General features: G+C 35.6%; 2 protein-coding genes across 14 annotated transcripts in view; one reads left to right on the top strand and one right to left on the bottom strand.

The window, feature by feature from the left end:
* The window catches only part of ntm (neurotrimin), a 330112-nt gene extending 316576 nt beyond the window's left edge, over positions 1-13536 (top strand). For 2 of the 9 annotated variants that reach the window (XM_079860403.1, XM_079860402.1), the window contains 6 exons: positions 71-202; positions 1218-1338; positions 2233-2384; positions 3048-3083; positions 10609-10686; positions 11021-13530. In XM_079860403.1, coding sequence (XP_079716529.1) covers positions 71-202; positions 1218-1338; positions 2233-2384; positions 3048-3083; positions 10609-10686; positions 11021-11121 — 620 coding nt within the window. In that variant the 3' untranslated portion in view covers positions 11122-13530. Of the gene's footprint in view, positions 1-70; positions 203-1217; positions 1339-2232; positions 2385-3047; positions 3084-10608; positions 10687-11020 lie in introns of all 9 variants that reach the window. The other 7 variants (XM_079860410.1, XM_079860408.1, XM_079860409.1 and 4 more) reach the window with 5 other exon arrangements.
* Positions 13537-20054: 6518 nt separating this feature from the next.
* The window catches only part of opcml (opioid binding protein/cell adhesion molecule-like), a 139149-nt gene continuing 132332 nt past the window's right edge, over positions 20055-26871 (bottom strand). For 3 of the 5 annotated variants that reach the window (XM_079860414.1, XM_079860413.1, XM_079860412.1), the window contains 4 exons: positions 22707-22841; positions 22485-22605; positions 21163-21314; positions 20688-20885 (listed from right to left, as the gene is read on the bottom strand). In XM_079860414.1, coding sequence (XP_079716540.1) covers positions 20782-20885; positions 21163-21314; positions 22485-22605; positions 22707-22841 — 512 coding nt within the window. In that variant the 3' untranslated portion in view covers positions 20688-20781. Of the gene's footprint in view, positions 20886-21162; positions 21315-22484; positions 22606-22706; positions 22842-26871 lie in introns of all 5 variants that reach the window. The other 2 variants (XM_079860411.1, XM_079860415.1) reach the window with 2 other exon arrangements.

Raw genomic sequence — 26871 nt, 5'->3', positions numbered from 1 at the left:
TGATTGTAACTTTTTTCACCCATTATGAGTTTGCATCCCTAACATCATATTTTAATGTTTTCTTGTTTAGATGACAGCCTAGGATCAGACAATGAGGTTCTGGAGATTCCCTTCATCAGCAGAGATAAAGCAGGAGTGTATGAATGCACCGCAGCGAACGACATTGCAGTGGACACACAGACTGTTGAGCTCATAGTCAACTGTAAGTGTCCCATGAATTTATATCAACATATTCTACACATATGCAGCATACAACATATGCCCAAAATACTTATTTTTTATTTTTTATTGATTTACTGATTTATTTAAACCTATAAAGGAACAGAAACTTTTAGGATTTTATTAAATAAATATAAAATGATAATATAATTTGTAATGAAATATACCGGTAGACACGATTAGCCAGTAGAAATATGTCAACTGGTAGAGATTTTGGACCATCGTCTCTATCTCGGTTATGATCACATGACATTGCTGCGCTGCGTGGTCACAAAAGCTTCTCATTTACATGAGTTTTTAAGCATTGCGGTATCAAAACAAGTGATTTTAAACCGTTAAAGTGCAATAAGCAGCAAAAGACAACTCATTTCACCATATGCGGGCGCTGTCTGAGAGATGGTTTCTGAGCGCTGTCTGAGAGAGATGCTCACACATGAAGCCGCTGCTCATAGAGTGTGAGAACTGAACTGAGTTCTTTTTGCCACCTTATTGGGCTTGAATGGTTATATACATACTTATGTGTCAAGTTGCCTGTCTTTGCGAGTATCCTTGTAATCATATTAATGATTATTAATTGAAAACCAATCAGTATATTGTCATTATATTACTATCATTATATCGGATCCTTGCATTCAGTCTTAAAATGACAGCAGCCTAATAAACCTGCTGCCATCTGTCATTAATGTTAATCCAACAACTACAGATAGAAAATCTCTCGCTGCTTTTGACTGAATCACTTTTGTAACTTTAATAAGAAAAAATTTTTTTTTTTTATTTACACAGTGAAGACTATGCAGATCATAACTTGTTTTACGACTTCTGAATGTACTTTATTTATTTATTTATTTATTTATTTATTTATTTATTTATTTATTTATTCATTTATTTATTTATTTATTTATTTATTTAAGTAATTGCCTTATCAGTAAATAATCTTGTTAAACTTGTCAGTAAATAATCTCAAGTTCACTAACTTTCTTGTGGTTTTGTGTGTCTAGTCCCTCCCAGTATTTCAGATGGCAGAGATGTTGGCGTGACCCTGGGTCAGAGAGGTGTCCTGCTTTGTGAGGCAGATGCTGTACCCGAGGCAGATTTTGAGTGGTACAGAGATGACAGGAGGTATGGCATATCACTTCAGGATATTCTGCTTCATCTGTTCCTTTCTTTAGGATAAAACCGTAACCTAGAAGTTTATGGAATAATAGATGGTTACAATAACAAAACGGAATTTCGATCCCACTAAATGTCTTGAACTACTACTGCATGTACTAACATTTAAATTAGTCTTTACATTGTACTTATATAAAAAGAAATACCTGCATGTAATCTGAAATTCATTTCTGTAGTCACATCTATAATTATACAAACAATATACAATCATTATAATGTTAACCCTTTCTTTACACCTTTTTCAATACAATACGTACATTGTACCCAAAAATTGTTTGATGTAAGTACATAGTTGTTAAAGAAACCTAATAGAGATTGTGACCCAGTTTTTTTTTTTACTACAACTGGTATGTGCAGTAACAGCTAGTTACTAGAGTTTATTTTATTTCCTGTACACTATGTCCGATTTATAATATTGATAGTGACACTAAGAGGTGAAGGACAAATGTATTTCAGTAGCTGTACATGTCTGACTAGATGTGCTGTCATAAATTCACTGTTTTCAACGGAAAATAATTCACATTTGAGTGCCTTTGGCTGGATGTGTCTCAGTTGGTTCTCTCAAACTGTCTTTGATGTCAAGTGAAGAATAAGTTGTCACAATGTTGTATCATAATTAAATGTGCATAAGAGAGCGTGTGCATGTCCCTCTGCGTGCCGCTGCCAGTAATTCAATCCTGCAAGTTTTGCCTCCTTTGAATGTATCCAGGCCCGCCGCAATCTGCGTCCGAAAACGTTGATGTTGTCATAAATGTAACCTCAAGCTTCAAAGGAGGCTCTGATGTAGCGTAAACAAGGCTGGGCTGATTCAAGTCTCCCCATTTTTTTCCTGCTGTTTCCCAGGATCTTCAATGGCTTTGATGGCATTGAGATCGAGGATGACGGAGCACTTTCAAAGCTGACTTTCTTCAACGTGTCCGAGGCAGACTATGGCAATTACTCCTGCGTCGCTACCAACAAACTTGGGAGCGCTAACACAAGCATCGTCCTATACGGTAAGTATCGGTAGTTGATGGTTTTAATCAAGTTTTAAAACAGTTTGGAGCCTCTTCACAATTCTTCAATTAGGTTAATGTACAAACGGTGGTTCGGAAGATAGTTATGTTTCATTTTTTGCTTAACCTTTCGTTCAACAAAGCTAAACGAAAGCAAAACTTCCAGCTGATAATGTTCTTGTTAACACTTTGAATTTCCACTTGGTAGTTTCTGACCCATGCAACTAGAGTTGTCAAAAGTCAGTACTGAAATTTTAAAAATGTGATGATACCTGAAGCATTTTTAGCGCTGTTGAGCGGATTCTTAAACACCTCTGATTGTCCATTGTGTTGACGCGCTCAACATATATATTGTTGATCATTGTAGCCAGTAACAGACATTTATGGTCACAGACATATACAATGGCCAATCAGAGACATATATGTTGAGCGTGTGAACGCAATGGCCAATCAGAGGTGTTTAAGAATCTGTTCAACAGCGCTAAAAATGCTAGAGGGAAATGCTGGTATCGTCACATTTTTAAATTTCAGTACCAACTTGGTACCGAAATCGGTACTTTTTGACAACTCTTTGTGTGACTATTAACCTTTGAGATTTCCATCACAGGATTCTCCTTCATTTGCTTTTGATACATGTTTTTATGTTTGTTTTTGTTGATGTAGAAATAATTGAACCCACTAGTTCAACGCTATTGCAAGGTTAGTAGTGTGCATGGGAATGCGGCGTCCTGATCACCTCCTAAAGCATGTTACAGTGTGTTTAATACGCAAAGAAGATGCAAACATGGTTATTTTCACATCAACCGCAATGTGACGAAGCCAAGTTGTTGATATGGCACTCAAGTTTATCGGCGAGGTTGACGCACAAATTTTCCCTGATTTGAACAGGGTAATATAATTGTCGTGCCTCGTCTGACAGAATGTGATTGTCAGATTTTAAATTGGCCACTAGCTATTCCTATTAAGGGGTTATTAGCTTAAAATCCCATTTTGTAATGTCAATAATATATTCAGCACATTGAGTGACAGTCTCAATTGCCGCTCTGGGATTGGCGGGGTACTGACATGCCTCATTCTGCTTTCAGTCACTGTAGGTTGATGAATGAGTCTCTGTTTTCTCTAGCCTAAACATGTTTCTCTTTCTCTTCTTTCACTTTCTTTCCTGTCTAACCTTCTTCCACCATGGCATGGCTTCATTATGTCAATGCATGCTCTCATCCGCCGTTTGTAAGTACATGTTTGCGTCATATGATGTCTTTTGATGTTTGTGGAATTGTGGAAAAGTGCTTCATTATTACTCAGTTGATGAGAAATGTACTTAAAGGAAAATTGTCATCATTTACTTGCACTCATACTTTGTTCCACAGAACAGGAAAAGAAAATGAAATGCCGTTTTCTAGCCCATGCAATTACAATGGGCAGGGACTGGAGCTTTCAAGCTTCAAACAGGATGCAAAACCATTAAATATCATAAAAGTGCTGTAGTCCAAGACTTCTGAAGTCAAACCATAGTTTGAGAGCATTAGTAATGCCCAAATCATGAAAGAATCATTCTTTTGAGTTTGATTTTCAGTTGATTCGATCCACAAAATCAGCCTGAATGATTCATTTGAATTGGACTGATTCGGCCCTCAAGATGAACTCACTGACACAATGGTCGAGTTGCAGCGGTTAACAGCTCACTGGAGGTGAAGATTATCTGTTCAGTTTCAGTCTGTTTCTCACACAGATCTATCGTTTGATTTCAGAACACTTTCAGAATGATCATTTTATGGTACTTTTGCATTCTTTTTGAAACCTGAAAGCTTCAGTCCCTGTTCATTACCGTATAGTAGCATGGAAAAGAACGACCAGTGTATTATTCCATAGAAGAAAGAAAGTCAAATAGGTTTGGAATGACATAAGGGTGAAATGATGACAGAATCTTAATTTTTTTTGGGTGAACTATTCCTTTAAATGTACATTTGCCCCTTACAAAAAGTGTTATGGTCTTACCTGGACATAATAACATAAATCATACAGTACCATAGCGTATAACAACTCAATGGTTGTTAACTACATGGTACTGCCACAGTAGGAGTTGAGAATAATCATATTGATTTTCAGACGAGAAGTCATGTTAAAATTGCAGTTATAACAACACACGTTGAGATTAACCAATAAATCGAAATGTGCCATTGATTTAATACTTAATATAGTTTTAGAATAGTTTGCATATTGTATGTTGGATAATATGATTAAAGCAACAGTCAAAATGAGAGCTACATTATCTGAGTTTTTTTTTTTGTTTTTTTTTTTTTTTTTTTTTTGTAGCCTACTAAAATATTCTTCTTATCTGCCAATTCAAGAACAACCTTCCCCCAGACAGAAATAATGTTCATTGCATATTTTAAAGATTAAAAGATTTGAAACCTTTTAATTCAGTCAGATGAAAATGAGCAAAACATTAGCATGTATTTACTTACAGTCTGTCAATAAAATAATTATTTAAAAAAACTACACTCCTTTAAAACCTCAACATATTTGTGTTTTTCTGTCAAACTATTGCTCATTTATGTGGCATTGAGGGTCTTTACTGAATAAATATCACTCTAAATTGTTTGTGATTGAAGACATCTAGTGTGTTATATTTGCCTCTGGTCTTTCCTACTTTTTTGTAAGGGGTCATTCCTCGTTTGCATATGTTGTTGATGGTTGTTACTGATTTGTCCTTGTATTGTCCTTTAATCTTTCTTCTCTGCCAAGAATAGAAATCTTGTCCTGGCCAACTTTTCTCCTCTGTCTGACCTAAAAAAAAAGCGTGGGATTGGTAACCATGTCCTCTCCGGAGAGTCATTAATTGCATTGAATTTGATTGTGAGAACTTCACATTAGTATAATTACACTTGTGCAGGATTTACTCTAAGCTGTGGCTGCAGAATAATTGGATAGCTGTCCCTAAAGAAAGTACTGTACTCCCCTAAATCCAGGGGAAATTAGACTTCAGTCTAAACGGCCCATCAAAGAGAAGGATTTAATAGACAGCCATACTAATGCCATGACACAACGATTGTTTTGTTGGGACTGAATACTAGTGCTCTCTGATCTTTCACACCAAACGTGAAACAAAAAAGGGAAAGAAATCAAATATTTACAGCGCTCCTAGAGGGACATGGTGATGGTTAAAAAAATAAAATGGGAGGAAAAATTATAGCTTTTGCAGCATTGACATAACTGTAACATTAACAGCTTTTGCGTTCCCCCGAGAAACTTTGCGTTCACTCACAAAATGCACAAAAGCATTGAAATAGAACTTTTTCTCTCATCTCATATTTTTTCCCATTACCATGTAATTTTAAGGGCTCTGTAAATATCTGTTTCCACCAAGAGTGAAAAAAAACAAACCTTTTTCAATAAATTTAACTAATTAAACTTTACATGTGTATATTTATATACTTGGGGTTGCATGACTACTTTTTTTTAATTGACTTGTTGGCGAGAACTAGTCAGTTGTGTTGTGCGTTATGTAAATGACTCGCCACATGCAATCAGCAGTAAACAAGTCCAAATCTATCCTGGCTAACACCATATCTACACCGTAGAAACAAAATAGATTTATTTTATTTTAATAAGTCAAGTTGTCTGTCTACACAGTGTTATGTGCAATGTCTTTGCTGTGTAGACATTCAATAACAAGAATATATCCCATGGCGCTGAGATTATGTGTGGCATATCTCCACTGTCAGAGTCAAGCACCTCACTCTGGAAAGTGTTCAGCGCAGTGTGTGTAGGATTATCATGGTAGACAATACTTGAAACATTATTTTATGTGCATAATTTGCACATGATGTTAACAGTCTGTGACTGCCAATTTCTTTTCAGTGGTCTTGGTTCTGGAAGTGTTCATCCCAGTCATTCTCTTGATTGACTACTGGGAATGCTCTGACTATAGGTTGAATAAATACACTGAAAAAAATGATTCGTTGAATTTAATAAAAAATGTATGGTAAGTGGTTGCACACAACTGATTTTAGCTACATTTAAACAAATGCATTAAGTTGAACTTAATCAATGTTAGTTCAACTTAATGCATTTGTTTAAATGTAGCTAAAATCAATTGTGTGCAACCACTTACCATACATTTTTTTTTATTAAATTCAACGAATCATTTTTTTCAGTGTACAATTTCTTTGCATGAAACACTGATATCTACAAAAACCCGAGCCCTTCACCTAAAAATCAGTCTTTCATAGACAACCTAGGAGGTCTGGGAAGCTCTTGTTTTTTTAAGTTTCATTACAAGATGTTCACACATTGGCAGTAAAAAAGTGATTAATACATGAACATTCTTACATATATGTCAATAGTTTTAAGTAAAAAATTTGAAGTATAAAATCATTTTTTTGAGTGTAGTCATTAAGTCATTCACAATGCTTCATGGAAGTGGGTGGTTATTAATGAGATCTTTTGCCATGGATCTCATTTCCATGGTAACCATACTTTCTTATGGTTAGATGCAAGGAGGATTGTGAGTAATATAGTTCTTCATTGGGAAATTGACTATCAAGCATGATTTTATTAATATTATTATTATGTTTTTAAATTAAGCTGAATCACACTGACGTGTTGCCTTCACCGATACATATTTCATCACTTAACAACCATGGAGTGATTGGTAGGTCTGGCTTGAAAGGTTTAAATGAAAAAAAAAAAAAAAAAATCTCCCTTTGGAGAAAATGAATGGGATTGTTTTACCTGTGGAACTTGACTGTTGCACTCTATTGAACAAATGCGGCTGAAGTCTGAGTAGTTGACTAGTCGGTGCAACCCCTAAATATAAATATACGCACATACAGTACATTTCAACACTGAACATGATTAAAGATGGAAACTGGAGGTCAGAAAGAGTATGTATTGCACGTTAGTTGTTGTTACCATATGTTTGTTTCATGAGATTGTTTGACTGTCCCAAAGATTAAAACTAGCCACACGTCTCCTGCTAAACCGTTATACAGAGCTGAATCTCACAAAACCATATCCAGATTAGATTTTACCATAAAGCCTGTTTTTGAACCATTGAGATCTATACTACTGTTCAAAAGTTTGGGGTTGGTATGCTTTTTTAATGTTTTTAATGTTTGCTCACCCAGGCTGCATTTACTTAATAAAAAACAACAACTGTAGTATATAATATAAAAAGTTTGCTTTAATATATGTAATTTATTCCAATGATGTAAAAGTTGAATTTTTAGCAGCCATTGCTCCAGTCTTTCAGTGTCACATGATCCTTTTTGAAATCATTCTAATATGCTGATTTGCTACTCGAGTAACATTTCTTGTTATTATCAGTGTTGAAAACTGTTGTGCTGTTTTTTTTTTTGTTGTTGTTGTTTTTTTCCTTTTCAGGAATTCTTTGATGAATAGAAATATATATATATATATATATATATATATATATATATATATATATATATATATATATATATATATATATATATCTTTTGATCAATTTAATACATACTTGCAGAACCAAAGTATTAATTTAACCCCCCCCCCAAAATCTAACTGACCACAGACTTTTGAATGGTTATTAACAATAATAATATAATAATAATATATTTATTTTAAAACTGTATTTTTTGCTTAATTGTGTTCATGTAAAAATATCTTTAAAAAAATATATTTTGATTGTATGATGAAATATGATCCAGACAAGTTCTTGACAGGTTTCATGAAATTCACTCATATAACTTTTGATTTTTACTGATCAGTCTATTGGCATGACTCACAAGTTTACATACACCTTGCAGAATCTGCAAAATGTTAATTATTTTAACAAAATAAGAGGGATCATACCAAGTGCATGTTATTTTTTTTATTTAGTACTGTCTTGAATAAGATATTTTACATGAAGTGTCCACAAGAAAGAAAAAAAAAGCTGAATTTATAAAAATGACCCTGTTCAAAAGTTTACATACCCTTGATTCCTAATACTCTGTGTGTTGTTACCTGGATGATCCACAACTGTTTTGTGTGTGTGTGTGTGTGTGTGTGTGTGTGTGTGTGTGTGTGTGTGTGTGTGTGTGTGTGTGTGTGTGTGTGTGTGTGTGTTTGTTTTCAGTTAAACTGCCCAATGTTCTTCAGAAAAATCCTTCAGGTCCTGCAAATTCTTCAGTTTTCCAGCATCTTTTCCGTATTTGAACCCTTTCCAGCAGGATTTTTTTGAAGAACATTGGACAGTTTAACTTTTGGAAATGTTGTTTGGAATTTATTGCACCAGTGTGTAAGACTATGTTGTAGTGTGTGTGTTTGTGAGGGCTTGTATGTGATGTCTGAGGGCAAAGTTTGGTTTTTCAGCAAGAGTGAATGGTTTGGAGTGTAGAGCTTCATTTTGACCTGAAAATAGGATGTTTGGGGAATTGGGTGAGACGTTATGGATTTGTGTTTACTGTTTTGAGAAATGTGTTTAAGCAATTGAGAAAAACTGTAATACTGTGTTTGTGTACTGTGTCTGTGATAGTTGTTCATGAGTCCCTTGTTTGTCCTGAGCGGTAAGTTATGTTACTTGTGGTCCCCCCCCCTCACAAACCTTTTCACATGATGGACACAAAAGACACAACCAATGGATACATTGGCACATTTTTTTTTATTCCTTAATGTACTGTACAGTACAATACACCAAACAAACCAACAAAAAACAAAAAAAAACTCTGCCCCAGCATCCCGTCTTTGGTCTGGGACAGGCCAGAGAATCTCGTCCACATCACAGGCTATATTGGCCCTAGCCAGGCAGGTAAAATCCACTTGCATGCCTGTTCCCCGCTGGCACGCATCAACTGAAATATTTGGCAGGCTTCTTCCATTTCATTGTCTCTGTGTTCTAGAAAAATAGAAGTAGTGATTACTGTAACTGTAACACATCCTTTTAACAGAATGGAAGCATTCAGAAAACTCTATCTGCATGTGAGACAATCTGATGCATTTCTTTTTATTACAGTAGTATAGTGCAACAGCTAGAGTACATGTATGTGTTGTAACGGCACAGTGTACTACACTCAAAAGTTACAGTAGAGACCAGTCTGAAGGAAATCTACTGTACCTGTTTTCCTTCCTGAAGGTTCTTATGATCGAGGCGAAGTTTGGCTGTACTCGTGTCCCAGCCTCCCTCATAGTCTTTTCATGGACAAAGACATGGGCAACTAGAGTGGCAATGCTTGTCTCTTTGGCCTTGCCCTTCCCCTTCCTCATCCTCTTCCTCCTCCTCCACGTCCTAGTTTTCCTCTTCCTTCACCTCTTCCTCCACTCCCATCTACTCCTCCTCCTCCACTCCAGTGTCAACAAATCTGACTTATGTGTTAAAACAGGGGATTAGTGTTTATAGTTTAGGGAAATGGGTGTGCTTTTTGATAAATGGAAATTTGAGTTCAAAAGCCTGGTTATAGTGTTTAAGCAATCCAGAAAAACTTTAAGAATCAAGGGTGTGTAAACTTTTGAATGGGTCATTTTTATAAATTCTTTCTTTTTTTTTTTTTTTTTTTGTCTTGTGGACTATATGTAAACATCTTTTATGTAAAATATCATATTCAGGACAGTACTAAATAAAAAAAAATAACATGCATTTTGTATGATCCCTCTTATTTTGTCAAAATAATGAACATTTTGCAGATTCTGCTAAATGTTTCCGTATGTAAACCTTTGTTCATGAATGTGTGTTAATATTTTATCGTCTCAGAATGCGAGTGCAATAGTTTTCATCAGACCAGCGCAGTAAATTCATTCTTTCCCATTCCCTTGTTTTACTCTGACAATCACACAGTTGTCCGTGCACCTTGTTTTACTCATCTGCCCTTAGTAATCTGGTTAAACTGCACCTTCACTGATTAGCTTGTTTATAAGCAGGCGCAATTCCGGCTGACCTCAGTGGTTGACTGGTCAAGGATGTGCCGTACAGTAGGGTAATAATGTGTGCTGGTTTGAAATGAGGAGAACAGATGCTCCTACTATACAAATGTAACCACTAAAGACCCTCGCTTAGATGTTAATCTGCCAATCTGGAGCGCTTTCGTCCCAGTTAGATGACCCAGCACCATGGCAGAACCATGCCAGAATACTCTTGAATATTTTTTAGGCAAAAACATCTCATTTAAAATATTTGCCTATTAGCACCAATGGAAATGATTTACTTGATCGTTCCTATTGTATGTTCTGCATTCTTCTAAAGTGTTTTATATAATCTTTCTTTTAGTGGAGACGGCTTCTGTTTTAGAACTGACTTCATCCGATTTAGAGCACACAGCCTTTGAAAACAATGATTTGTTGGAAGGTTTGTGATTCACAAGCTACTAAATACAGTACTGAACTACTAATCACTACAAACAAAGAGGAGTTGCTACTGTATAATATACTAACATAGATTTTTAACAATTGCTTGACTAGAAAATAGCGGTTTAGTGCAGTAAACCTTGGAAATGCTGACACCTTGGAAAATAAGAAGAGATAATATTGAGGAAGCAAGATAGAATCAGAAGTGCAGATGCGTAGGTGAGAGTTCAGCGACGTTACAGACAGTCTCAAGAATAAAAGCGAGGCAGTTTACAGCACAGTTGGAGACCTGCGCTGTTTTTTCCTGACACATGTGACTCTTTTCAATGCTTTAGGACCCGGAGCAGTTCAGGATGGAAACAGCGGCACGTCAACGGTCTTCACACCCACCTGTCTACTTCTCATCGTACTTCTACATCTCTTGCTCAAGTTTTGATGCCCAAGATGTTTTCAGTGGAGGAAAATCACTGTTTGTGTGACATCACTCTCATCCTGGAGTCACAAATCGTGCATGGGTTACCAAAAATGCCTGGAAATGTGCATGGGGTGCCCAAGTACTTCCTTTTAATGAAGTAATCATGCATTTATTTTGTTTATTATAGAGTTTAATAATGTAACTTCTCTTACATTTGCTAATCATCACACTGTTTTGCCCCAGCGAATACAGTTTTGTATTCCGTAAAAGCAAATGACAGAGAGGCATGTCTAATTTTAAATATTACATTTTATTTATTTTTGTGACTGTCATTTTAATTTAACTCTGCAACTCCTTAAGAATTTATATAGAATACAGGGGAATAATTCAAGTCAAAGGCATGCGATAAGGAAGGGCATATGTCTCTCTTTTTTATTTTGAATCGTCTCTATATTTTTACTATACAGCAAAATCAAAATAAGCAGCAAAAAAGACACAAACACACGGTTTGCTCTGTAATAATCACGTCATGTTTCGTTTTGAGTACTTCTAATCTGCATTTTAGCATTTAACACTCACAACCGAAAACAATGCGATATATATATCAGTATGGTTTATTTTGATTATGTTTTGACGACCAGAATGGCACAGTTGGACTATGCAGAACCAAAAGCTCTATCAAATGTTTTGGAATAAATCAGATGTTGGAGTCATGATAGTATATATGGGATGACAATGTATGAATCAAAGTTGAAAAATGTTACATTTGGAGTTTTGTGTAACTCCAAGTTATTGGATCCAATATGAGAGCCCAAAGAGCAATCTGCTAATACCTGTGGATTTCTAGGTGTAATGTTGTTTTTCCAGACAAACTTGACATCAAATGTTATTTTTATTACAACGGCAGTTTTTCAAATGGCTTTTTGTTGAATTTTGTCCAGATTTTGAGTTATACAAACCAAACCGGGCGCTTAAATGCTCTTTATTTAAACACGTCTCGTAGTCGTTCCTGCTAACTTCTCTGTGTGTATATGCATATATCTAACTTGTACAAAGGGAAAATATGCACACTTGTTTTTACTAAAATTGTGAACCTGTTTAATACAATGCAATGTTTTCTATTTTTTGTTATTCCCTTTTCCAGAAGCTGTGTAATTTATTTCTCAAAGGGTATTATAGTAGATACAAGCTCATTGTGAAATCTGATGTCTAAATATTGTGCTTTTGGAAAAAGCAGATGAGACTCATTTGTCTGTCATCATTTCATCATGAGCAGATGTCCCGTCACCATCCATGTTCTGGAGGGGAAAAAAGAGGAAAAAAAAAAAGTGACATTTGATTTGAATAGTTTCTGAAACTTACCATCGCAGTATTAAGGTGTTGGTTGACCTCAAATCTTCTCTTTCGTTGGAATTTATGCCTAATGTTTCCATTTTATCTCCAATGTGGTTAAAGGAATAGTTCAGCCAAAGATGAAAATTGTCATCATTAATTCACCCTCAAATAAATAAAAAGATTGACCATGGAGTTCTGAGATTGACCAGTCATAAGTAACTATTCCTTATTTAGCCACTGACAACTTAAATGCTGTTGTCCTCAGATGACTTGAAATGTGGTGCTCAATTCGTACGCACCATTTTTATGATTTTTTTTTATATGATCATCTGTCTTCATTCACTTCCGTTGTAGTCTAGACATTATTTTTGCAATTTCTGGAAATTATGCAGGTTTGGAATGAGTAAAGGATGACAGTTTACATTTTTGGATGAATTATCCCTTTAAATATCATATTTTTAAAACCACATATCAGATACAAATCAGTGGATTTTAAGCACAAGGTGTATGTTAATGAAAGGGAATGTCATGAATGTGCAAAGTGTGTGTTCTTGCCCTAAAGGTGTATTATTCAATATTATGATTTCAATTTTCATTTGATCTTTTTTTTTTTAAGATATAGGGAACACAACCAGACTAAGAACAGTCGACATATTTCGTATATAGACAGATTAGTGAGACTAACCTGTCAGAAATCCACACTTTTACAGCACTATTTCAATTTGAAACCACAAAAAGAAGCACCTCGTGATAAATAATGTCTGTGATTTCCTCTGGGGAAGACAGCGTTTGGATCACGGCTGAGCAATCGATGCACCGTATTAACAGAAATACAGGGCTTGTCTGCGCATGGCTGTAATGCAAATCATGTCCAACTTGGTGCAAAGAATTGACTTTTTTTTTTTTTTTTTTTTTCAACCATTAAAACAACCAGCCTGGAGAAGTTCACTTCGTTCCACTGATCTCTATGGTTCCCTAGAGAGGAACAAATTAAGTATTTTAACTCCTTGTACTGTAAAGAAATTGTTTCGTCATATGTTTTTCCTTTAATGGCGATGGTGTGTTCATATTTAAGACTTACAATAATAAAATGTTGTATCTAAATAGAATTGGTCTGCAGTCTAATTGTGATTCTTAAAGAATCTCTATACCTCATCTCTCTATATTTAAGAGGATATATTGAAGAAAAGCTTACAAATTTGTAGGCCTATACACTACCATTAAAAGATTTGGGTCAATGTTTTTTTTTTTTGTTAAAAAATAAAATAATAATACTTATATTCAGTATTAAAATGTGACAGTAAAAAAACAAACAAAAAACAATCACTGTTTCCACAATAATATTAAGCAGCACAACTCAACACTGACAATAATAAGAAATGAGCACCACAATTCTTGAGCACCAAATCATCATATTAGAATGATTTCTGGAGGATCATATGACACTGACGACTGGAGTAATGATGCTCAAAATTCAGCTTTGATCACAGAAAACAGTTACTTTAAACTTTAATATTGTTCCTGTGATCAAAGCTGATTTTTTTTAGCATCATTACTCCAGTCTTCAGTGTCACATGATCCTTTAGAAATATTAATGCAGCCTTGGTGAGCATAAGAGATTTCCTTTAAAACATTAAAAATCTTACCGACCCCAAACTTTTGAACAGTAGTGTATGAATGTCCTATATGTTCACTTGTTTATCCACTTGAAAAACGAAAACTGGTTGAAACTAAAGCAAATCCACACCACGACAGGCTGATTCCAAATCAATAATTCAAAGCCCAGATTCCGAGAGCACTTAAGCAGCGTCTCGATCCTCCACTTGTGTCCTGGTTAAGGAAGGAGGTGTCAGTATTGTAAGTGTTTTAAAGGGATTTGGCAGGCAGTCTGTGGGAGTGATGATGCACAAGTGCTGAGGTTGAGAATGAAGCTGTGAGATCCATTCGAAAAGTGACGCGAGAGCTGCTGTAATTGAATTTAAGAAAGGCTTCAGTGAAGACTCTTAATTAAAGACTCACATTTCCCTGTCTTTCTTTTTTTTTTTCTTGCTTGATTGTTCATTGTGAATGACTGGCTGTAGTGTCGCTCGCTGCTGCTTGTTAGAGAGGCACCAGGTGACAAACACTGCAGGATGGAAGACTATTAGAATGGCGCTGAGAGACAGCTGAAAATGTGGGTAAACAGCCGGATCAGCTTTACATATCTGTAAGAGAATGACGGACACGAAATATAAAGCTGGATGGATGAATGCATTGAGTTTTTATTTAGGAGAGACCGGGGCTAGTTATCATAAGAGTTTCTACTGTGGGGAACTATGAAGAATTTCATTTGAAAAATGTATTAGTGTTCTAAGGACAAGGTTTTTTTTTTGGCCTTTCAAATGTTTGAACTCTCTTCTGCTCACCAAGGCTGCTGTTATTTGATTAACAATACAAAAAAAAAAAAAAAAAAATTAATATTGTGAAATAGTATTACAATTTAAATAACTGTTTTCTATTTGAATATATTTTCAAATGTAATTTATTCCTGTGATGCAAAGCTGAATTTTCAGCATCAGTGTCACATGACCCTTCAGAAATCATTCTATGCTGATTTACTGCTCAAGAAACATGTATTATTATTATCAATGGTATTATCAATGTTGAAAATAGTTATGTAAAAAAAAAAAAAAAAAATATATATATATATATATATATATACAGTATATATTATATATACAGTATATATTATATATACACATATATTGTCTATAAGAGGAGGTTATTAAATGTCAGGTTCCCATTGTGACACCTTACCCCATATAATGTGAAGACATTCTTTGCTCTCGGGACATGTTGTCACAAAATGTGTTTTTTGTTGTTGTTTTTTTCTGGACCTTAACAATGAAACTGTTTAACAACTTTAATGTAGTATGTGCCTATACAGAAATGACCATAATCATACCATGAGAATATAGATATGGATATACAAAGAATTAACTTGCATTTCAAGAAAAATGGTGGGAAGATGTCACAAGTAGAATTTGGCTTTCGACAAACAAACGGCAGATGTTGAAATTGAATATTCATCGAGTTTTAAAACGGGGGTAGAGGAGGTGAGAAAAATGTTACATAACTTGACGATTTCTTGCCAATCCTTTGTCTACAAGCTATTAATGTTCGACATGAAAACAAAAGATGGAAGCCTGGGAGTGATCACCTTTTTATGCTTGGAGGTGAAGGTACAATCACATCCCTTGAAGCAAACAAAAGCCTGCTCAGTTTCTGCCTTCTGTACTCCTGGTGGACGTCTTTATCTGAGTGCCCAGGAGCGCCCCTCTGGAACATGCCATGAGCGCTGCTTATTTGGAAAGACAAATATGTGAATAAATAAGCATTTCTACAGGCCGCATTAACTTGACATGACATTTCTTGGCTGCATTATCTTTAGGACGGCAGCCAAACCGTGAGCGTATCGTCAATAGAGCAGGGCCGGTGCGGGGAGAGATGTGCGAGGTAAACTGTCTTTATAAAACATGCAGCATGTCAACACTGGGGAAACTTGTTAAAAGTGCTCTGTGGAATATTGAACCACATCAGTTAGGGTACAATGGTTAATGAATGACTTTTTACATTCGGATTAGACTACAATAATCATTTTGCTGCTGCTGGATTAAGTCAACTAGTAAATCACTGCCAACAGAGCTCACTTTTTGGCCAGGGATAGCATTTAATAAAATAGTTTAAATGAAAATGTGTCCTTTTTTATAGAAGCAATTAGGCACTCAAGGTTGTGCTGTATCGCTAAGTCGTGAATATATCCACAATCTGTTATGACCTCTTCGACCTTTATAGAGTGCAACAGTGCTCGCCCGCTTTGTTCCGTAAGTATTTTGTCCATTCATTTCTATCATAGGGATTTCAAAAAAGTCTTTCTTTAAAGCGTCATAAGCCATGAACCAAGGCAACCAAGGTGAATCATAACATTACAAACTTTGATTTGAAGCAAAAAAAAGTATCAAAAATCAGACAAAACTACAAAGATTGTGTACTTATCAGCTTTAGAGATAGAAAGAAACAATCCCATAAATCATTGTATATGCGTATTTATTGAAATATTTAAGTATTTTGAGAGACCGACTCATTCTTTCAATTCTCTGATTGGTGGAATTTTCTGTACAGCATCATGGGTAATGTAGTTTTCTGCTGTTAAACACCTAAAAGAAGGGCTAACGGCTTCAATAGAAGCAAAAATAATAATAATTTGATTAACAACCTCGTAGCTCACAGCAGATCTGTCTTTAAAGGTTTATAAGTTATCGTTAAAAATCATTTACCCCATGCATAAATTGCATGGAGTTTTTACTTCCGGAACCCAGCTTTTGCACTCTATTGAAAGTAGGGATGGAGTGATATTTAAATTTTGACTTACAAATTCTGATCTAAATCAATAATTATTTTCACGTTATTGCTGATAAAGCAATAAAAATGCCAATGATAAAATTCGATAGTATTTTATAAATATATAAACTCAATCATTTGACATGCTGCAAGTGAATTTAGACATCACAACATTATTATGTACAATGTGAGAAATGGATTTCATTTGCTACATTTGTAAGTGTTTTTAAATATGAACTAAGTGAGCATTAGATGACAAAGGTAATCAGATACCACTTTATTTTAGTGTCCTTGTTACATATGTTACACTTACTTACTGTAGTGATAACAGTAACCTATGCATAATTACATGCAATTAACCATAAACCAAACCCTATTCCTGACCCTAACCCTATATAGTAAGTACATTATTATTACTCAGCACTAAAATGTATATTTACACTTTAACAAGGACACCTTAAAAATAGTAACCTAATAAAATGAGAATGCACAATTAAATATCAATATATATCGTGCATCCCTATATTTAAAAGATCCCATGACAGTACGTTAGATAGCTAACAACTCCAAACTAGAAGAAAATATTCTTAACTTTATTACACAGAACACATACAACAGTCTTGTACTCATTTTCCAATAGTAAAAAAAAGAAAAAATACAACTACGGCTGTACATGCACATTGAGAGAGCTGTGTGTTGCAAATGTTAAGGTATCATACACTTTACAATCGTAACTAGATAGAGACAGTCAGAAAAATAAATACAAACATACAATACAGTTTTGCAAGGGAGGGCAAAATATCTTTCGCCAAGAGCTTTTGGGTGAAACACTGTTGCTATGATTAGATGTACCATGTATACTTTCAGCAGTTTTAAAATAACGATGATCAGGTCAGCAAAAATCCAGAGTGCTATTATTGAATGTTTGCCATTTTGTTCCCTTCAGATGACAATATAGATATAGATATATATAAATAAATAAAAATAACAAAGAAAAACAATTACATTCTGTTTGTAACTTAAATGCCATTTCAGATACTGTACTGTATGTACACTACTGCTGATCATCCCAGCAGTTAAAATGACATCGCTGTCTTCACCGTCACAATATAAGCGTTTTAAAAAGTTAACCAACGTACCAAAATTATACTCTAATAATCTACAGTAAAACCTAGTCATGTACTTTAACCTGTTACAAAACTCACCAGAAATCATTGGGCAATTTCACTCGAAACACATTTGAGAGGCCGATGTATAATGATACTTATCAAAAGATGATTTAATGGTTTTCCGCAACATTGAAATAACTCAATTAAATGAGTAAAACCAAGCCGGATCTATACAAAAATGCATCCCAAGCGGAAGTTTCCAGGGTCGATACTGAGTCTACTCGATTGCACTACCACATGATATTTTTTTTAATGCACGCAAGGCACAACGCTAACAAGGAAAAGGTGTGTTGATCTCCGCAATTACACCGTCCTTATATTTAACAATCAAATAAATCCAGGACAAATATTCATTTGCATATATATATATTTTTTTTTTGTTCACATACAGCATTTTTAACACACTGCATGGTTAAGAACAGTGTCGTACTTAACTTAAGAGCTCATGAATGTCATGATCACAACGAGGTCCAATTAATATTTCAATGACATGATCTGGTATCCATGAGAGCGATATTGCAGAGTCCGCCATGCTAACGTCAGTCGCAAAAACCATTCAGTGAACCAGAGCCGCATCCTTCAAACGAGTGCAGGAATCTCACTTTGAAATCAACTGAAAGGGCATTTACAATCTATGGGCGTATATTTATTTTCTCAATGATGTGGCAAACCTTGGACTTGAAGCATTCGTCTTCAGTGTGTTTGTCTAGCGCTGTTGACAGTGCTCACTGAAGCTGAATACAGACAGCTCACGGACAAGGTCTCATTTTAGCGCTGTGAAGTTAGCTGTGTGGGTTCAGTGCATGTGACTGTCTGTGGTTGTTTTAAGCTCTCGTACATCGTTAGCTTCTAATAAGTGGACGTTTCTGGTAGGTATCCAAAATCGTTCATGAGTGTGTTGACGGGTCGGCCTTCGTGGAGTGAGGAGTACGGACGTGCGTATGCTAAATCTGCAGACTTATGAAAGGAAAGATATGGAATATGAAATAGATGGAAACCGAGATTACCATTTTCTGTCACCTGCTCAGACATGCACAATTTGACATTTATATGGCATTATATTAGTGTGGAAATTAGTGCTAAAGATCACGGATAAATTGATGGTTATCACCCACAGATATATGCAACGAAATGTGTCTCTTACTGGAACTGATTTATTTTTTTTGTCCTCAGAAGTTATTAAATATCATCTTTTTTTATTATATAATTTGCGATAACAGTTTTGGCTTCTGTCAAATTTACTTCACCAAGACTCAAGAATACAAAATCATACACACTTAAAAGAAACTCAGCACCAAAAACCTGAGAAAGAAGTTTAAACACTCCAGTAGAGTCATCCAAAGCAAATTCAATCCGTTTTAAATAATGCAAATGTATCTGGAAAGGGATTTACAACGAAATATACAATGACTGATATTATTTGGTTGTATGAAATTTGACCTGTGGATATCGAGACTAACTAAATCACCCTTTGGACTTTATAGAGGAAATGTTCCTCTATCCCATTTGGTACGTTTATGATCAACCTAAAGGGTCTTTATATGAGGAACAGATTTTATGTAGCTTACATTAGGGCATACTGTCTGTGTCTACGCTAAAAACATATCTAAGAGCAGCGTAAAACGTATTAGACCAGGTAAGGAGTCTATCCTACTGCTTGTAACTATGTCAGCTCAGTACAAGTACACGTGCAGGTTATCTTTGTGATTCCTTTATCATTTGAACACCATTAATGGCAGATGAGCATTGATGGATGTTTTTAGGAATTGTGTGCTATATTATATTGAACGCATAGGTCTTGTGTGTGTGTGTGTGTGTGTGTGTGTGAACAGTATATGCATACATCTGTACATGTACAGTAAATCAAATAATCACATTCAGCCTCCCCAAAAAGTATTTGGACATGTGGGCCTAAATTAAGAGTGTAATTGCATTAGATAACAAAACATTGGATCAAATAAATAAATTATCCTTATCACTGAATAATGGCTGCTGGAAATTCAGCTTTGCCGCTACATGAATAAATTACTTATAAAAAAATAAATACTTTTTTTTATTTTTATTATAGAACAGTTTATGTGCTAAACTACACTGGAGGAGAACAGGAGACTTCGTACATCCTCTAAAAAAAAAAAAAAAAAAAAAAAAAAGTTTAAAGAAATGTAAAAAGAGGATTATGGAAATGCAAGAAAATTGAAGTTAGTTTTATAAGAAAGGGATAATTTGCTTGTAAATGCCACTTGGTTAAATGCCATTCATACATTTTTAAGTGTGACTTAAGTGTCCAAATACTTTCTGGGCGCACTGAAGCATTTTTAAATCTCTTTGTTTCTTTCTTTTTTGCTGTTTGTCATTTTTAGCAATTATTTTAAAAAAGAAAAAAGAAAATCATGTTATTTTACAGGAAAACAGGACACACCAGTAACCTCAATTCACACTGTTCAATACTGAGCAAAAAACCATTCAGTTATTCACAATTACATGAATTTTTGCTTCTCTTTTCACATACAAAAGGTTGGAGAGACACATATAGTGGTTCTATTATTATTTCTACCCAGCTAACAAACTGACTCCATTCACAGTCCAGTTCACGGTTTCAAAACACGGTTAAATCCCAAAGCATCTTATTACAGACCCATAAACCCACACTGACACTTCCCTTCAGAAATAAAACATAAGGAAAAACTATTTCAGTGGTGATGATGATGATGCTAATAACCGATAAAGGACTCTCCTTCTCTGAGTGTGGGACTGTGAGTCTGTGTTTGGATGGAGAAGCGGACGCTCTGCTTTAGCATCAAAACTTGCTGAGGACCGAGAGAGTTAAAACCAGAGTTAGAAGCAAGAATGAGCTGGTTGGCGATAAGGCTGCGTTGTTCATATCGTGTATCGCTCCGGGGCCTGCGGGAATAGAAACCCCACATGTTAACAACCTCCCAAACATCCAACGTGTGTAGTATCATCATGCATTACGCTGTTCAAAGAAATTGCTACGAATACACCTCTCAAACATCGTCAGAGTTAGCGGATGCCTGAAGGTGACAAGACGAGAGCTGATGTAATTGCATTAGGCGAACATTTGACACATTGCGACGCTCGTTGATTGTGCCAAGTTATACTTGACATGGATTTTATGCATAAATTAACATGCATTTAGTTATTAGAAGGAGCCTCTTACCGTACAAAATAATGCTGGCGTTTGTTATTCCCAGCGTGTTCATGGCCACACAAGTGTAGTTCCCATAATCCTCTTCGGAAACGTTAAAGAATGTTAGCATGGACTGTTTACCCTTGTTTTCGATCTTGACCCCATTGAATCCGTTGAGGAGTCTGGAAAATTTGAGGTCAAGTTAGAAGCGCGTTAAGATGAGCCGTTATTAAATCTACGTAAGCAAATTAACATATCGCTCTCTCGCAGCTGCATGTGACGTAAATGTCTAACAAATACAGTTCTTTGTATATTTTTAATTAACGAGCTCTGTCGGAACCATGGCTTAGCGCAGGATTGTCCATACTCGGTCCTGGGATGCCACTGTCCTGCAGAGTTTAGCTCCATCTTGCCTCAACACGCCACAGGGAAAACTGCCATATATGTTTATATACCGCCATACAGATAGTTTGTCATTATCTCATAATGTTTTAAGAATTTGGGTAATTTGGTTGCAATAGTTTACACACATCACAGGGAGGTTTTATTTGAATCGTTGATCTACATTTACAAGTAAATTATAAAATAAGAACAACTAGACAAATTGCAAACGACAGAACAAATAAATACAATAGAATAAAGAGACAAATGAAATAAACGTGGTTTTAAGTTTTTCAGGTTGGTCTAACTGTATTCAGGTAAGAAATACTACAGAAATACAAGTAGTCAAATGTAAAATAACACTGGATAGTTTTCAATGTAAAAGTCTTTTGTTCTTTTATTACATGACAGATTTATTAGGCTGCTGTCACTTTAAGAGTTTATGCATGGATCCAATATACTGTTACACAACGTGTGTTATCTCTACTATTTACGTTCCAAACTGACTGCATTTACCTGAATAATCTGCAGGACTTTAGCAGGCAGCTTTATGAGGGCACCACTTATATGTGGTGCACACACCTTTAGTGTGAGCACGAAACCTGCGGGAATGTGTAAAATTATGCACAATACAAGCACTATTCAGTGACAGGAGCAAGAACACACAGCCTGTAACAGTGTATCGTAACTGCAGAAAAGGAGTCTTGGAACCGTTTCAGATATTTCAGTATCGATACATCTGTATTTTTGACAACACTAATGCTTAGTGAGATCTTGATTAGCTGGATTAGGTGTGTTTAATTGGGGTTGGAGCTAAACTCTGCAGGACAGTGGCCCTCCAGGAGCAGGACTGGACACCCCTGAACTAGCAGTTTGTTGGTTCCAATCCCATTTTCTCCTCTCTCTACCTAAATATTGCTTGACTTTCACTGTCAAAAAAAATCAAATAAATAATAAACTACTAGCCTCACCTGCGCTCCCCCTTATACCACTGAAAATCCGCCAGAGGAACCGCAGACGCCTCGCACCACATAACTCCTTTCTGGCCGACGGCCGTTCCTGTGCTCTGAGCTCGTGAAATGACAGGTGGGTCTGTGAAATGAATCACGTGTAATTGAGGAATTCATAAAAAAAACCATGTGATAAATGGATGGCATTAACAGGAATTTTCTTAGGGTGAATGAGATACTCACAGTTTACAGTAACCTGAACAGTCCTCACGTCTGGAGGCGAGATGTCGTTTGAGGTGATGCAGTCGTACGAGCCGGACATGTCTTTGGTGATTCCAGTCATTTCCACATATTCACCCTCGGTAATGATTCTGTTACCTGTATCAATACACATGAGGTTAAAGTAATATTAACATACAAATTCATATTATAAAACAAATGCATTATAAAAATGACTCTGGGTAAAAGGCCTGAGGGGCTACAGTGGAGATATAGGGATGTTCGTTTGCTACAAGGAACATCTGTCACGGTATGCAAATATATATATATGTGACTCTGGATCACAAAACCAGTCACATGTCACACGGGTATATTTGTGGCAATAGCCAACAATTCATTGTATGGGTCAAAATTAACGATTTTTCTTTTATGTCAAAAATCATTATAAATATCATGTTCCATGAAGAACATTTGTAAATTTCCTACCGTAAATATATAAACATTTATTTTTGTGAGTGAATGCAGCACAATCATGAACATAAATGGACAACTTTAAAGGCGATTTTCTCAATGTTTCGATTTTTTTGCACCCTCAGATTCCAGATGTTCAAATAGTTGTATCTCGGCCAAATATTGTCCTATCCTAACAAACCATACATCAATGGGAAGCTTTCATATGATGTATAAATGTCAATTTAAAAAAATTGACCCATGTGACTGGTTTTGGGGTCCAGGGTCACACACACACACACACACACACACACACACACACACACACACACATATATATATATATATATATATATATATATATATATATATTGTACCCGTATACCTTATGGCCACAAGCATTCTGCATCCCATTTATACATTCATAACTCAATCTCAAACCTATGTCCTGCTATTTTTTCTGAGGACAGCAGCTGAAAGTATCATAGTAGTGTCATAATGCCACAATCATTCTTGCTTAAATGAATTTCCAACATGAGGAATGTATTTTCTCAAGCAACATGAGAAAATACAGAGTTTGAGCCACTGTTCAGGAATCCTAAAGCAGGCACACTTATTCTGCTATGATCTGTCCAAAACGAACAGCATTTATTTAACATTATCTCAATCTGTAGGAAGAAAAAGGTTGGTGAATGTCAATAAGACAAATATGTTACGCTTGGCTGACCTGGACTAACCCTCGGTTGTTGTTTTCGATCATTACACAAAACCCACCTGTATCTCCAGTTCTATTATCAAGCAAAGAAATGATTCAGTTATTCCTCTGAGGGAATGAAATAAAGTTTCACCCTCAGGTTCAGACAGCCAGTTAGTGCAAATGCCACTCACAGCACAAACTGCACATTATGGCATCTCATTAATACAGCCTCAGTCCTTCATTTAGTGGAAAGGTTGAGGAGTGGACTTAGGTTGTTATTTTGTTTCTAATAACATGGCCTTGGGGATTGTGGGAGAGGTTGGTAATTATGCATATCTTCTTATATGACTCAGCCTCGTAATGCTTAAAAAGTTTGAGCAAACATTTTGAGAGGATGGTTCACCCCAGATTACGCTCAACATGAGCCAAAGCCTGAAAATGACATCCCCTAATTTTAAACAGTACTATTCATAATATAAGAATCTGTCAATGTGAGAAGAGACTAAATATTTTAAATATAAACTGGCCTTCAAGTGTGAACCATATGACACAGCAAAGTATTTCTGTTAGGGCTGTATTGACACAAATGTCACAATTCGATTCAATTTCGATTCACAAGCTTGCAATTTGTTTCGATTTCGATTACGAATCGATTCAATATTGATTATTTTGGATATCAGGTACAATACAGTGCAAATTTTCTCGAGGAAAACAAATCTCTTCACTATTATTGTAAACTATGGGAGTCAGTTGTTCATTCATTAGCCTACTATAATATTGAAAGTAAAAATTAACTGATTTGTATACAAACACTTAAAATGCACTTTTATTTATTTTTATAATAATAAAGTTATATGAAATTATATAAAAATTGAAATGGTGGCTGTCATAAAAAACTTTCCAAATTTTCCATATATTTAACAAAATGCTCCTCTCTAGAGTTTTTCTAGCTGACTAACGAGTTTATGGTCACTGGATATGGTTTTTCTGAGGTAAATGTGACGTTACATGACATTGTTTACTAACGTTTTTCCAGGTTGAAACACTGATTGAGCGATTCCATGTCACATGATACGGACTTCGATAAGTTGTACTCTACCTTTTAACACGCTTTCAGATCCTCATTCATGTTTATTTCGCGCTGTAACTGGTATTATTAAGGTGGAACGGAACAGAAGATCACGTGCGCTCCGCGCTTCTGCTGCTCGTGAGCTGAAGCCGCTTGTCCACCAGCGTCCGATCAATTTTTGTCGTTCGATCAATTTTTTCAGCGTTTTTGTGGCCTGACGTAGTTCCATAGGAAATGAATGGGCTTTGGCGTCGCGTCAGAAATCGAGACGCTGGTGGACAAGCGGCTTGAGATGCGTCAGAGCGATCTCACGCCACAGCGCCAAAACGGTAGCCTATTTATGTTTTTGAATTTCGTAAGAAAATTGAAATCTGAGACTTTGTTTCATATCAATAATAACAAAGCACAAAGATTATTGGGATTTATTGGATGGGATGCGCGCAACAATGTTCCATTCATTCATCAACTGAAAACAGGATGACTAATTGATTCTTGGGATTTAAGAATCGATATTGTTTCGTAAAAATAAGAATCGATTAAAATCGAGAAATCTATCTTTTTTTACCCAGCCCTAATTCCTGTCATCATTTACTCACCCTCGTATGGAAGCTTGTTTACGCCATGGAATAAAAAAAGTTAATTGTGACTTTTTATCTTCACAATTTCTTGCAATTGCGAGTTTATAACCCAAAGCTTTATTTCTCAGAATTGCGAGTTATAAAAAGTCACAATTAAGCTTCCATACCCTCATGTCGTAATCCAAACTTGACTTTTTTCCCTCTGTGGAAGACAAAAGAGGATATTTTGAACAAAGTTTGTCCATACAACATTGTTTTGGACCCCACTGACTTTCAACCGTATAAAACTTCAAAATATATTTTATGTTCCACAGAAGAAAATCTACTTCCCCTATGATTTTGAATATGATCAGCGGGCTCAGGTGTTCAAGCCAAAATGTATTTAGATTATTTATCATTTTAGATTATTGAGTATTATTATTTACAAAAGCCTCGGAAAAGACCCCCCCCAAAAAAAGAAGTTCAGCCAGAAATAAAAGTTTCTAAAAATCTCACTCCCAGCAACCTTTTGGTTTTCTTGTATAAAAGTTATGTTTTATAAGATACTGTATGGATGTCAAAACCACCACTAAAAAACTGAAAATTACAAGCAAAGGTCATACTGTTTCTCACTTCATAAACTCTTATCCATGATAACGTACAGCCAAAAGGATTTTCCTCCAATTTTTCACAGACAACACTTATTGAATCAACTGCAGTTGTACATTTGACCCAGCTGTTCTTTTACATTCACCACAAAGAAGTGTGCTTCTAAGTTTAACAGAGCAGGTTTTTATTCACACAGGGAATTTATTTTATTCAAAAGAGACAAAAAGTTTATTCTGTAGTTTATTCTACAAAAAAAGCACTCATTACCTTTCTGTAGTTATGAATTGGACAAAGAAGAACATACAGTAACACGTGCAGCTCGGATAGTGATACAACATTGTATTTATTCTCATGTAGTTTTGATTTATATTTAGCTATTAAAGCGGTCAGTTTGATTTTGGAATGGAGATGGGGTTAGTTTAGATAGCCACGGTGAACAGCAATGATTTATAATGTTTACTTAAGAGACAGAAAGCAAACACCGGGCCCATAGCAATTACATCCAACACTGAGTAATAATCCTGCTGCTGTCATGAGACTGTCTTCCTGAACAGAGCAGAAGATTATTAGAATGTAAAGGAGAATGACAGTGTAAACAGGAAGGAATAAATAAAACGGTCTGTGCTGTCTGCGTACAGTCAGTGAGAGGGAAAAGAAGCGAGTGAGAAATGCTCCTATATCTAAATTTAGAAGATTAGGATCAAGGGGAAAGACTCGCTCTCATGTTACAGTCGGAGAGTAAAGTAGTTTTTACAGATCACGCCACTGAAGCAGACGGGACAACATTAAGATAAGGCTTTATTTAGG

This window comes from Squalius cephalus (genome assembly GCF_949319135.1).
Source record: "Squalius cephalus genome assembly, chromosome: 24".
Classification (NCBI taxonomy): domain Eukaryota; kingdom Metazoa; phylum Chordata; class Actinopteri; order Cypriniformes; family Leuciscidae; genus Squalius; species Squalius cephalus.
Note: the sequence above shows the minus strand (reverse complement) of the source record. Positions and strands in the feature narration are given on the sequence as shown.